The 15,000-nt window shown below is 31.2% G+C and overlaps 1 protein-coding gene across 2 annotated transcripts in view; it reads left to right on the forward strand.

Annotated features, from left to right (window-relative positions):
* The window catches only part of LOC149880193 (uncharacterized), a 9,826-nt gene extending 2,981 nt beyond the window's left edge, over nt 1-6,845 (forward strand). For both annotated transcript variants that reach the window (XM_090069942.1, XM_090069941.1), the window contains exons 5-10: nt 4,373-4,407; nt 4,504-4,643; nt 4,805-4,844; nt 5,106-5,187; nt 5,554-5,834; nt 6,068-6,845. In XM_090069942.1, the coding sequence (XP_089926068.1) occupies nt 4,373-4,407; nt 4,504-4,643; nt 4,805-4,844; nt 5,106-5,187; nt 5,554-5,834; nt 6,068-6,601 (1,112 nt within the window). In that variant the 3' untranslated portion in view covers nt 6,602-6,845. The remainder of the gene's footprint in view (nt 1-4,372; nt 4,408-4,503; nt 4,644-4,804; nt 4,845-5,105; nt 5,188-5,553; nt 5,835-6,067) is intronic.
* Nucleotides 6,846-15,000: the final 8,155 nt, after the last annotated feature.

The following is a 15,000-nucleotide window of genomic DNA, read 5'->3' on the forward strand; positions in this document are numbered from 1 at the left end:
TGTACTTATTTTGTTAAATTTTAAAAAAAAATTTCTGTTGCTTTTTTTTCTTTTTTTGCTGTTAAAATTTCTATGGTAAATGATAGGTACCATATGGTCTTATGGTATGTTCATCTTTTAAAAAAATATTTATGGCAGGTTCATTTTTAAAAAAAAAATTTATTATAGATTTATCTGAAAGAAAAATCTTTTGCTTTCATTATCATTCTCATTTTTTCATCATCATTCATTATTTTTATCATATTTTCATCATATTTATTGTGTTAACCAGGTAAAAGATGTGTTATATACATTACTTACTGACTTCTAATCATCCACAGTGCATCTTTTGTAAATTTTACCCTTTTCAGGATGTTTTTATTTCATGTTGTTCATCAGCTTTGGGTAAATGTGTTTTTTTGATTTCCCAGTCTATACAAGCTTCTACAAACAATAAATTAAGCAGCATTAATCTTTACTTTATTTAACTTTCTGTAATTCTGTATACAAGCTTCTACAAACAATAAATTAAGCAGCATTAATCTTTACTTTATTTAACTTTCTGTAATTCCAGAATTGGTTGCAAATGTGTAGTCACAAAAAAAAAAAATATCTTTGAGAGAAAAAAATGTATTTATATAGCTTTTTAATAATTTTTTTAAAAAATGATTTATGTCGCTTTTTTTTGTTAAACTGGTTAACACACATTTGCTGTCAATCATATTACAGTTTTTGAAGAGTTTTTCACACAGATTTATAAATATGTTATCATTTTTGCTTTAACTGTTGTAATGAAATAAAAAACCTCTGAAAAAAAATTTGAAAATCAAAAAGATGACACTAATGCTAAGCAATGGTTAGCTATTCATAAATCACATGAAAGTTTAAAGAAAATTAAAAATGGCTAAAGAAAAAAATTATTGCAAAAAAACCTAATTTCATTATATTTAGTACATTTACAGAGATTAATCACAATCATCACTATGAAAATTGTTTGCATCATGGGTAATTAGAATAATCATGTTAAAGGTTACAGCACAAGTTTGCCATTGTCATCTGGCTTTTAAATTTTGTCCAGGATCTTTATATCTTAATGAAACTTTTTCCATTGTTTGTCACTCAAATCACCAACATTTTCTGGAAATCTACATCAAAGTGGCTAGGAAGCTCTATTATCAAATTTCTATATTTTGAGAAAGTATTTTATACCATTCTTCATAGTTGTATGCTTTATGATAACCTTATAGTAAATAACTTTATGATAATTATGATAATTTATAATAAATAATTTTATACCAATTCTTTATAGTTGTGTGTTTTATGATAACCTAAGAACTATGACAATGCTGGGCAAGGTAAAAGCCATAATATCATTCATAAAATATGTAAGGTCAAAGATTCCAGCTTTGAATTTTTCCACACTCAATCTGCAGAAGAAAGTATTTGAAATTGTAACAATTTTTATTCAATACCCTAACAAACTGCTTCATCAATCCCAGCTTTATTTGAAGTGGAGTAGTTTTTTTTTTTTCCTTATCAACAAATGCCTCAATTATGCTCACTGCACCAACATTAGAGTATACACTATTATACAATGATCTTGCTGGGCATTGTTCTTCAATTCGACGCCCAGGTTGAAACTCCCCATTTCTGATTTTTTACATTTAATAATGTACATTAATAAATACAGTTGAAGTTTTATTCATCCAGCACTCTTGGTATATATATATATACACACATATAAATACGTGTGTATGTATATATATCTGTGTGTGTGTGTGTGTGTGTCAAATAAACAAAATGCAAACAGTGAAAAGCAGACTGGAAAGAGTTATGGTTAAAGAAGTAAAAAACTTATAGAAAAAGCTTATTCTAATTCAACAAGGTATTTCTAAAGTTGGAAGAAAAATTGAAAATGTACAAAAAAATGTTGAAGTAAACAGTAAAGATGAATTTCAGCACTGAAGAAGAAAAAAGGGATTCTCTGAAGAAATGATATGGCGGTCCTTCATCACTTAACTACTGTTACAAATAGTTCAAAAAAAGCAGGAGGCTTCCCTAAGGTAAATTTTAACAAATATAAACAACGCAAGTGGAATAAGCCAAGCAATCTATGCTTAGCTAGCTTGTATGTTTCTTTTGGAACAGTCATCCAAAGGTTAGACATCATGTAAGTCATAATTTTTTTGTCCTTTTATTTGCAAACGTAAAAGCTCAGGAACTGAAATCCGGGGGTAAAATATATTTAGACATCATCCAATAGAAAATTTAATTTCAATTCAGTTTTTGTGCTTTTTTTGTGTTCAAGGTATTAAATTAAATAAAAAACTATAAAAAATGAAATTCAAATCTTTGCTGATAAAACCGATCGTTCTATTAATTGCTTTATATTCTACACAAGTAGTTTAAGCGTTTGTAAAGCTATCAGGGGTTAAGTTATGTGGATTTAATTTAAGTAAGTGTTATTTCCGATTTCTAATTATTAAAAGTTAGTCTGCGAAAATGAAATTTAAATTATATTCATTATTTAAATTATAATATTTATTAAAAAATCATTCACGTTCAAAATGTGAACAAGTAAAAAGTTGTATAATAAAGAAAATGTAAAAGCTGCGATAGCTGATTTAGTAGACCAAAATACCTCAATCAGAAAAGCTGTACTCAAATATGGCATTCCATTTTCAACATTAAGAGGTCGCTAGAACAACATTAATACATGTTTCAAAGGATCAGGCTCAAAAATGGTACTCACAGCAAACAGCATACCTTTAAGTTCCTTTGTTAATGGGGATGATTTTAACACAAATTGATGTCATGGACTTCGTATGCGGCTACTTTCATTGCACAAATCAATAAAAAATGCCAGAGCCGCTTCTTGCACGCAAGAAATAATTTTTGTTTTGAAGTGTCACTAAACATTATTAACTCTCTGGTGTAACTTCCGGTTCTTATATCCGGAATTGAGATGAAACCGGTTCCTGTGGTGTGCCGCAAGGGTGCAAGGTGTGTTTTGAAAATCACCAATCAAAAAATTAATCTAGTGAACAATTGCTGTAATGCTGATAAACACTTTACACCTCTGTTTTCAGAAACGTTTCGACCCAATTAATATAGACTTTACCATTATCTTTATCAGAACCAGCCACAGCAGATTCTGTTTTACCAAGTTCACCTGCTTTGAGGCTTGAGAAGTGTAAAGTACTACTTGAGATTATGAAAAAAAGAAATGAAGAGTTTTTTCCGAGAGAAAAATCTTTCTCATGTAAAAAAATCTAGGCAATCTAAAATTCCTTTAGTTGCTGAGCAAAGTATCACAGAATTCGCTATTATTGATCAAAAAAGAAGAAATAAAGCAACCTAAATTAGCTGAAAAACACCTAAAAAACATAAAACTAACCGCAATCTCTCAATGCCATTGCAAAACCCTGTCAAAAAAGAAGAAGCTATGAATGAAAAACAGCTTGTATCACCTGCAGCCAAAAGAAGTAAAGTTTTTAAATGTAAAAAGCGTGTAAAAGAATTCAATTCACGCACGATTGATTCACGTAACAATCCAATATGCAACACTTGGTACTGCAACACCACTTGTAATGGATTCTGAATTTTTTTTTTTTTTTTTTTTTTTTTTCTTATTTTTTTTTTGTAAAAAATGTAAACTTTAAATCTATTTTTATTGCTGTATCATACGCAAAAAAATATTTTTTAAATTGTTATTTAAAAACTTTAAGCTGTTGAATGTTAAATGGATCGGTTTTAACAGATTCCCTACCAAAAGGGTTCTTTTTTCCTTTTTTTTGGTCTTTCATACTTTCTAAGGGTCTGCGTATCGTTTCATTTCTGTATGTTATTCCGATATGATAGCAGAAAAAAAGTGCCATCGGATTGACGAGAGTTCCGGTATATATATACCAAGATTTAAACTAACTACAATACCGAATAAAATTTTTTTACCGATTTTTTGTCGTAATTATTCCGATGACATTTTTCTTTTCCCGCTATCATATCGACATGATAACAATACGGAAATGAAACGATACGCAGACCCTTAATACTTTCAAATGCAATCTTTTTTTATTATTATTTCTATCTTATGTAAAAAAAAAAAAAAAGTTTTTTGGTTTTTATTGTTCGGTAATCAGTTTACACCAATCTTTCTCTAATTTGTTAAAAAGTTGACACAAGTTTTATTTGAACAGATTTGTTTTGGTAACCTAGCAACATGAAAAAAGGTTTCGTATTATCAATCTCAGTGGTTTCTGTTTTGCTTGACAATCTCATGTTATATGTTAATTTTAAATCTTTGTTCATATTTCAAGCTTAAACGCGATACTTAAAAATCTACCATTTAATTAATTTATGTCTTTCCAAAACATTTCTGTATTTTCATTTACAGATAACGAGGTGAAACCTATTACAAATACTACCAAAGTAAGATTTTTCATTAAATTTTTTACGGTTTGTTGTTAAGTTTTTTTTTGTATGCTTTTTACACTAAGTTTCTATTTATTCTCTCTAACGTTTTAGGCTCCATTGATTTCTAAAACTAAAGTAGTAAGCACTCCGAAAATCAAAAACAACTTGATCATTTTAATTGTAGCGGCAGCTGCCCTTATTATAATAACTGCTGTGATTTTATTGGTGTTGCGGAAGAAAAAACTAAAAAGGTAAATCTACTATATCCTTTCAAAGTCTATCGAAATGGAACACGAAATATGGTTTTAGTGTTTTTATCTTGTTGTATATAAATAACTTAACTTAAATATCGAAAGTTACTAAGCTAAACAGTTCAATTGACAACCAATTATTCGTTAAAATTTTATTTTAGAAAAAAATTATCCTTGCCTGATCGAACCCATCCACGAGATGTAAGTTTTTTAAAAATAGCTTTTTTTCTTTTAGTTTTTTTCTTTTTAATATTTTGAGTTTTGTCTTAAAAGTTGAAGGCAACTAAAATTTTTTTATTTTTGTTTTATCCTGTTATAGAATTCATATATATATATATATATATATATATATATATATATATATATATATATATATATATATATATATATATATATATATATATATATATATATATATATTATACACACACATACATACATATACTTCTGATTGTGTCGTAGGCGTCGCAGATTCAACTTATAAATAACGAATTTCTTCGTAGACACTTTACAAATTCTCCAAATGATGGAGTTAGAACTTACGGTATGGGTGTGTTTTTATTACGTAATTTTTGAAATGTGAGATAAATAAACGATACTAATCAGTGCCGTGCTTAAAACTCCCAAACCCCACTTAGGACCCTTTAAAATACTAATGATTTTTGGTGGGGGCTGAAATCAAACAATTTTCAAGAAAGGGGGGGGGGGGAATGATAGAAGGAGTGGAGCTATACAATTACAGAGGCCTACCCGTAAGCTAGCACGTCATTTTTAATAATAGTAATCATAATGATAAATTATAAGCTTTTATTCATAACTTGAAAAAATTTTAAAAAATTAATTTGCATTTCAATAAAAGTAAGTTAAATAATATTCTCATTGGAAGTTACTGCAAATTCTTGTCTTGCAGACGAAAGCGCTTATATTGACCCAAGTATTTGCTTGAAGAGTAGAGATGAAAAAATGAAAAATCCTGACTATGTAGATCCTAATGTTCCCCCGACGAATATGGTTAATAAAGTTTCAATTCCGAGTTATGTTGAACCTAATTTTCAGACGACTGGTATCGAAGAAAAGAAGAATCACTTTAACTATGTAGATCTGGTTGTTTCTTCAGAAAAAATCGGTGAAAAGAAAAGTGATTCGAACTATGAGTACCCATTACTTGAACAATTACCTCTTAAATATAAGGTATAACGATTAAGTACCTTCATATACTTATGTATACATTTAGGTTTATATTCTGTTCTTGTTTTATTGTAAAACTTTTTCTCCCATCAACTAAGTATTGTTTACTGTTGGTATTGATTTAAAAACACAGATGTTATTGTGAGCATTCGTTTAATTGTTTGTTTTTATTTTTACTGTTTTCTGATACCTAAAAATATTACTTGGATTTCATTTCTCGTTTTTATTGTTTTTAGCATGAAAAAAATGAATATGAAAGCTGCGGAAACGGGGCCGTTAGTTCTACAATCCATGAATATGTAGACATTTCTAGTGGTTCGGACGGAAAATTCCATTATTACACTGATCCAGAAAAGATTCTACAGGAATACAATAAAAATAAGCAATCTAAACATGTAAAAACGAGTCCCGAAGAGATTTGTTTAGAAGACAAAGTTAATTCCGGATATGCCAAACTTTTACAAAATAATGGTGGCACACCGCTTCTTGAAAGTAATGGAACTATACCACTTGTAAAACACGATCATAATATTACCACCAAAGATAGTAAAAAATATGCATCTTTATTGCTAGATCCAAGCGATACTATTGTAAAAGAGAATAATTCTATGGAGCAATATGGTGATGTAAATTTTTATCCAGCAGGCTATGCTAGATTAACTATATCAAGTGGTAATAAGGCTCCTGGAAATGAATCGTCAGAAACATCCCCTAAATATTATCAGTTGGAAGTCGACCCCGATAATTCTGCAGATGAAATAGCAATTTAATATAGTTAAATGGTGGTTCACGTACTGTTACTTGTAAAACACAAAATGGCTTCTATTTAATTGAAATCTCTATTATACATATATAAATATATATCCTATATCATATAAACGAAGATGTTTATGAAAATGAATAATCAATATCGTGAAGCAGGTGTTTGTATCAACACTTGTTATTAGATTGCTTTATGAAAAAAAAAATTTATATGTAAATTATTTTTTTAGAAAAAACCATTAAACTATAACATTTAAGTGGTATAAATTGAACTGTTCCTTCCATGAAAGTAGTTTACCGTGACTTGTTGCATGCACAAACTCACTATCATGCATCATTATCTGAAACGAAGAAAATGATTTTAAGATGAATGACAATAATGACTATTACTGTTGGATGTAGAGTTCATTAATCCGTTTATCTCAGTAATAAAACTGAGTTTTTTTCTTGGATATTATACGCAGTGCATTCATTGGCCTGAAAGTCAGAGGCCAACTAGTTGTTCACCCGAGTATTTAAAACGCCCCTAATGGTTTAATCTAAATTTCTTTTTTAATAAAATACGTTTTTTTTTTAACTTAAAGTGAAATACTCTTGGACTGGTAGGATTTTCAAAAAAAAGGAATGTCCTTCAGACTGTTTTATTGGATAATAAAAAAAAATTTTTTTTGACTAATTATTGGTAAGAAGGACATAGATGAAATAAGTTGAATGATTTTAAAATATTGACAAATATTTGGTTCGTACACACACACACACAAGGCGACTGAAAATTGATTAAAATAAAAACATTGAAAGAAATAAAGCGTGAATAATTCTGCACATGGGGTCTGAAGGGGTTAAAGAAAAACTGTTTTTAATCTTCTCGAAACATGAACTAAATACTAAAGTAATGTCATTTTAAATGTATATAGATTTTATGAGATAAATATTTAAGACTATATAAAATCGTAAATACGAGATTTAAAAAAAATTCAACGCAATTAAAATATTTTAAAAACATTAAACAAAATACAGTCAGTATACCTCAATATAATGGAAACCTCTTTCATGACTGTTGACAGAAATTTTTGTTAATCATTTAGTTCTTTAAAAGCGATAACTTGTTTGGTTGAGAAAAATATTCACTAAAATCTTAAGTCCAAAATTATCATAAATTATCATAAATTTTCCGCTTTTTATTTTCCGTACTGTTTATGACATTTTAGCAAATATCACAATTAAGTTCGAATAAAAGATAGCAATTGCTTGTGTTCTCTGTTTTTTAAACAATTACTTTTACGTGAGTAATATTTTAGGCCAATTGCTCCCTTGTGAGCTCTTGCTTATGAGCAATCACTTAACATAGTTGAGCAATTGCTTGTAAATGAGACAAATGCGTGAATAATAAATTTTTTACTCAAGGAATGTTGAGCATTTCCTTCTTAATTTTGTGAACACCTTTAACAGTTTTTTTTTAACTTAGTTAAACTTTTCTTATGCAAACAAAAATTGCCGCCATTTTTTTTTTTTTTTTTTTGCATTTTTTTTTACCAGTAATGTAACTAAATTATATTTATTCAACTAAAAATAAATATTCTGTATTTTGGTTGGTTTTTAACTTCAAAATTTGACTGATGACGATTCCATTTGTTAAAACGGGATGAATGAATGAAAATTTCTTTATATGAGAATGAAAATTAAAAGTAACATATTTATCAATAGCTGTATTTAATAGTTAAAATAAGCTTTTTGTTTTTAATTCGAACTTTGGAGGGCTACTGATCGTCGCAATTTAATTGCCGCAGATAAAAAAAAAAACAAACCCTAACTTCAACTTTTGTGTGTGTCTGTGTCTCTGTGCGTTTTATGTTATTAGCTGAAGTACAAACAATCAATTACACCACCACCAATCGCACCGCCTGCAGCAAACATGTATTTGCATATTTTTGGTCCTCGTTTAGTCTGTAATATTCACTGAGTTGTAGTGCATTGACTGAAAGAGTCAGTAAACTTTCGTCTGGCTGTCATCCTTTGTTGCTTATATGTTCTTTGTAAAACCGATGCTTAAATGTTCCTTGTAAAACCGACTGGCTTTGACAGTCATAACGTTGTCTCATCGCGGTACGTTTTTGCGGCCAATTGTGCGTTAAGTTTGTTACTTGCATTGGTACATTTTTGTTTATACTCAGCTTTTTAAAGTTGTTCAAGTGTGTCGGCAATGTGTCGCTTAATTTTTTGAGTGAGCCACCGAGGGCTACGACAGCTGTGACCATCTTGATAGAATATTAATTCGTGTGACTAGTCCAATTATTTTCAAGGGCAAAGTTAACGACAATTGTACTGGTACCAACAACAGCGGTACTCATGTAACCGTTTTTCGTTTAGGATTAAGTTTTTACAAACCTCTGCAACCCCGTTTTTTCCCCACGACAAGTCATATTTGTAAAGATGCGTCTTGAATTTTAGGTACTTGCGCTTGCACTTGTATAAGGGATGATATTGCAACCTCAACGTTGTCCATGTTAAATGATCGTGATATGTGAACTATAAATGACCATATGCTTTTCCTTAAATGATAAGTCATCACAAGCTCAAGTACAGTTAGAAAGTTACCTACTTTGTGTGGGTCGCACTAATTTAGAGTTTATCTTGAGTTCTTAGAGAACCATCCAACGGCACAAGTATTCCTGGTCTGCTAATGGTAGAGTTTACCAAAATACTGCGATCCATTGAGAGAAACGATTCCACATTGTTCCAGCAACTTTGATAAAGTGTGTTGAGGTGCAGTAAATCATTGAGTTTATGTTATTCATAATGGCTAGTGTTGAGAGTATAATAGTTATCGACGACTGCATTGCTGAAGAGGATCTCGACAAGAGGAGCATTGTTCTCGCAAAGCTCGCTACTTCAGGTCGCCATTGCAGTCACAGTTTCTGGATGACATCTCAGCATTGCACAGCCATACCATGCCTCGTTCGCGATCAGTTAGATACAGTTTTTCTACCACTCAAAGACAGAGCGTCTAGCTAAGGCCATCTCAGGAGAAAATGCTAAAAATCTTCCCGGAAGTACTTTGATGCACGATGAGCTTTTACGCATGACTTCTGACAAAATAAATACTTTAAACGCCAACTATGCCGCGCTCATGGGGTAAAGTATTGGTAAAGAAATTTCACAGATTGCAACTCCAACATATACAGGTCTAGCCAAAAAAAGCATTTTCAATAGGAGACCACTTAGAGCTTCAGGATTATCTAAACAACAACCAAGTGTTACAATATGCACTATCTATTGTCGCATAAGAGACGTAATATAAATTTGTATTGGCCCTTGCATCGTTGAGTATGTTGAGCACACTTTAACATGTTGACGTAACACGTCCAGCTCGGGTTCAAAAAGTTGTAACTATTCCCATACTGCAAAATGACTTAATTGAACGTGTGTAATATATTCTAACAATTTAGAACTCAACACCTACGGCTGCACAGTGAGTCAAGGATGCACGATAGTTAAAGCTCGAAAGGCTTTGGCATCCGCCAGAAGAGCTCAAAAAAAAAGAGATTAATTTTGGTCTGGCATTTGTGTCCACACCACTGGAATGGCAATCAGCATAAATCAAGACGAAGAAAATTTACAAGTGCTGTTACTTAGAGGTCTGATCATTACTATTGGCATTCTCTTTTACAAGACTTACGTAAACTCACCGCCATCCTGTCAAGACGATGCCAATCTTGTAGAGACAGCACAAGGATAAAAACCGCAACCACTACTTGAAGTGAGGATACAAAAAACGAGAGTAATCGACCATCTAAGCTCGTCTCATGTTGAAATTTTCTTTGAGAACTTCTGGGCCATCGAGTAGTGCTTTTAGCACTACTGTAGTAAGTGTGGTTTTTCGATAAAGAAATCATGATATATGTATTTTAATAATTTAACTCGTCCGCTGAGTGTTCACCATCGGTAAGGGGTAGCGACACTCCCTTTTGGAGTGAGGTGACCGCCTCCTTGGCGGATAAATAAAGCGTATCAATACCTGAAAGGCAAAAGATCCTGAAAGACATCTTTACAATTTTTCAGGAGAGCTTAAAAATTGCGCATTTCTATTCAAAAAGGTTTTATGAAAAATCTATTTGACCTATTTATTAACCTGCCTTCATAAATCATAACAAACAAAATTATCAAAAGTATTAAAGCTACATCTGATTTCCTAGTATTGCGCAATCCCTTGCTGTGACAGGGGTTTCTTACGTAATGTTTTGTAGTCGATTCACATAGGGCTTTTTGAATTCTTCTTTTAAAAGCACTTTAAACTTTAGAAATGAAGGCTCATATCTTGGAAAAAAAAATATAGACTAACAATACAAACAAATTTACAAAAGAAAAATCATTTCCAACAAAAATGTCACTTAGGTCTTTTGTCTTTTAGGTATCAATATGGTATTACTTTTGTATTAGTGCTCGGACAGAGGAAATAATACCACATGCAGCTCCAATAGCCGCAAGACTAGCACCGGCAATAACATCAATGCCGCTAGCTGCTTGTGAGCCTGTGATGACTCCGGTTAAGTACCATGACCATTTTATCAATCACCATTGAAGCTGTTGAAAGTCTTTTTCGTTGTTTTCATACACTGAAATTTACTTTTGAATTCATTTACCTTAGTTTTCATGAGGTTGATCCAGAAAAGAGTTGTTTTAAACGGCCATATGTGTGGTGTTTCAGATGAACTTTTACTATGCCTACTGGTAACATAAAAGACTTGCAATAACTGCAAGTGTAAAATTTAACTCATAAAAACTACGATCTGGTATTAGAGGTTTGTATACTAACATACACGGTGCATAGGAACATGCTCTAAGACCTTGCAACACATCCCCAGAAATTTTTTTTGATTACCATCAGAAAACACTCCTCATTCAAAAAATATGAACAACAACTTTTTTTAGTGGGGCCTGAGGAGAAATCACATATTTTAGGGGGGTACACAGGAATTTTGTTGTTCAAGATAGGTAACTAAGAGGCATGGGGCATACTCAAACTTCTAGTATGTTGATACTGATGTCGAATGAGGATGACTTGCAAAATATTAAGGTAGTTGGAGCTAAACCAACCCCGCCCCAAACCCTAGCTGCCCCCTTCCTAGAACTACGTCTCCTTTAATCATAAAAAGTTTTTTGCTATTCTGTCATAAACTAGGTCAAAATTCATCGACAGATATCAAATTTCATCAAAAAATCTCTTTTCGTTTAAAATTTATAAACATGCAAAGCTTAAAAATACCTGGAAATCTGTCGATGAATTTTGATCAAGTTTAATATAAAACAAGCAAAAAATTGAAAAGGGTTTTTAGGAACCATACCCTAGGGGAGAGCTATTAGGGGTCGACTAGGGTTTTCTATAATCACTTATTACATTTAAAAAAAAAAATTTCTGGTCTTTATAGTTAGATTATGATTGATATTTTATATTTCAAAATCATACTAAACGTTTGTTCATATGAGGTTTAATATTTTACTTTTTACAAACTACGTTCCTGCAAATAGATAGCTACTTTAAAAGTGCTTGTAGTTGTAAGCAATAACCGCGTTTTTTAGCGCCTCTATATAGTTTGAGCTTTGCGCTCCAACTTTTCTCATTCGCCACAACTGATTGAAGTCCTAATGAATGGATTCGAGAGCTTGTTCGGTCCAGTAACCTAAGCCTATAGACTATAAGAAGTACAAAAGAAATGCATGTTTATTTAATAAATATTCGTCGTAATTTATGCAAACTTTACGATTCAACTGTTGAAATAGAGTATTTAATTACTTATATTATAAATTATTTTTTATCAAATTTAAAAATTATTTATCATACTGAAGATTCCACCTTTCATGTCGATGAATTCGATAATATGTTGCTCAACTATGTGTACTATCAAAGGAATTGTAGCCCTCAGATTTCTAAAGCTCGTAGAAATCCACATATGTCAAAGATTTAGAGTAGTTTCCAAAACAACCATGGACTATTTTTTCAAAATCTCTTAGTACCTTAATGTATTTGACAGCGGAAACTCTAAGACTAGAATCCTGAAAAAACAGTTCAAAGCTCCTGAAAAAACAATTCAAAGCTTTTCAAAATCTCTTAGTACCTTAATGTATTTGGCAGCGGAAACTCTAAGACTAGACTCCTGAAAAAACAGTTCAAAGCTCCTGAAAAAACAGTTCAACAGTTGTTTTTAAGCAACTTATTGAAAGTATTGCCTTCCAAACGAGGCAGCCCTTGGTAGGACACTCTGCAGATGTTTATCTTAGACAGATGTTGGTTAACAAACTGTAACCCACACTCCTTGTTTTTAAATAAATTTTTTTCAATCTCCTTTAAATTTTTTTCTACAACACTTAGCCAGGAACACGTAGACCAGGAATATTTACAAGCTCTAGTATTTTTTGTTTTTGTCGCCTGTTAATAAAGAGGGATCAACAACATTTGTGTACTTTTTTATTTTTTTAAATTTGCACCATCAGCCATCCATTGGCCGCACAATCTACATAAAGATTCTAGAGTATAATGATCAGCTTTTTGAAAGTCAGGAGATGACATCATGCAATCACGGCGATCTTTCGTATATAGATTTTCCTAATATCCTTGGATCTGGAAATTACCAAGTAGTGAAACAACACCATGTAACCTATTTAAAATGTTATATACAATGCGAATTCACCGTACTTTATAAACATAAACTTGTGCGTTATAGAGTCAGAACGTTGTGCTTTTGTTTTCAAAAAAAAAAAGTGTTGTTTTGACAAAATCATGCAAACAAAATGCACTTTTAAGATTACCGACGTTCGGGGGCAGATAATCGACGTTCGGGGGCATTTAAAAATACACACAAAGGAACAAAGGAATTTTGATTTTTTTTTTGACAATTAGGAAAAATAAGACCTGTTTTATCAAAAAAAGTAAAAAGAGAAAGGTTTGTTATTTTTGTTATGGAGAATTTACTATTTAAAAAATCAGTCTTTTTTAAGAAATTTTAGCCGAATGCGTCGCAAGATTCCAGGTCTGCAAAATTATTTAACTTTAAAGAAATAGTTGCGTGTCTGTATTTTATTTAAGTAAAAAACGAAAGGATTTCTTTCTGTATTTTGTTTCGTTTTATAAAACTAGGTGTTTTTACTGTTTCTTTCTTTAATATGAAGTAAATTTTTGATATCGCCAGAAAATGATCAGACTTAAATCGTAAACGAAGTTTACAAAAATGAAATTATTTTCTATAATTTCAAAGTAAGTGAAGATAAAATAAGGTTATAGTTCTTCGAGCTGTAATAGTATAACTGGAATTAATTAACTAATAGTAATTAATAGTTCTTCTCGTTTAGATGAAAAAGTTATCATGGGATAGTGTAGTGAATATTGGAGTATCTAGAGTCAGGAAATGGTTAGCCAATGTTTGAATGCGTTTTGAAATATGGTGAAAATAAAATTGGTATGTCTTTGTCTGTGAATCCGAGGATCGCGAGTTATGGATTAAAAAACTTCCAAATGCAAACTTTGTGTTTACAGATTATAAGCGAATTTGTGCTCAGCACTAGCCTAAAGATGCAGAATTAAGTAAAGTCAAAGGTGTTAGTTTTGTTCCAGTGCATCCTCCATCAGTCTTTAAAGGTATACCAGTGTCTTGTATTCCAATAGTGTCTAGAAAACGAGATGTCACTGGTAGTGATCGACCGGAACAGATATTTTGCCGGAACCGGAACCAAACCAGTAATAGATTCTAAATATTCTTAACCGGAACCGGAACCGAAAATAAATCCAAACCGGAACAGGAACCGAAAATAAGTAATACATTTTTAAAAAGTTAGTTCTAATTTAAACAAAAATTAATGTAGTAAAAATAACTAAAATTTTACATTTTTTTAAAGTTTTTCCGAAACCCAAGGCATAGAGAAGCAGTTGGACAATCCAAAAAAATCATTTAACACTTAAATGATTTTTTGGATTGTCAAAATGCACATTAATCGTTTTCCCCTGTTCGAAGTTGCGCAATAATTTTTACAATGTGCGAAAAAGATGAGCTGCAGGAGCCAAATTCATCTTTAGGTTGGTTCAAAATTGTCCATTTGGATCATAACAATATGTTTAAGAAAATGAACTGGTAAGAATCAGAATGGTGTAACTTCAGCTCAAATAATAGCGATAAAAACATTACAAGATAGGAATATTAATTTAAAGTTAATTTAAACAAGAAAATTAATTAGTTTTCAAACAAAGCCAAATTTTATTAACATTAATTCTCAAGCTTAACAACTGATTAAAAAAATTTTTTAATCATTTTTATCAAAATGATCATAACGGTATTATGCTAAATAAAGCTTTATAATATATTTTCGGTAGCATTTTGAACCGGAAATCCGGCCGGAACCGAAATCTTAAATATACCCG

Source organism: Hydra viridissima, unplaced genomic scaffold, assembly GCF_058129835.1.
Source record: "Hydra viridissima isolate aposymbiotic clone 2 unplaced genomic scaffold, HvirCarnegie_v1 scaffold_13, whole genome shotgun sequence".
In the NCBI taxonomy this organism is placed as follows: Eukaryota; Metazoa; Cnidaria; class Hydrozoa; order Anthoathecata; family Hydridae; genus Hydra; species Hydra viridissima.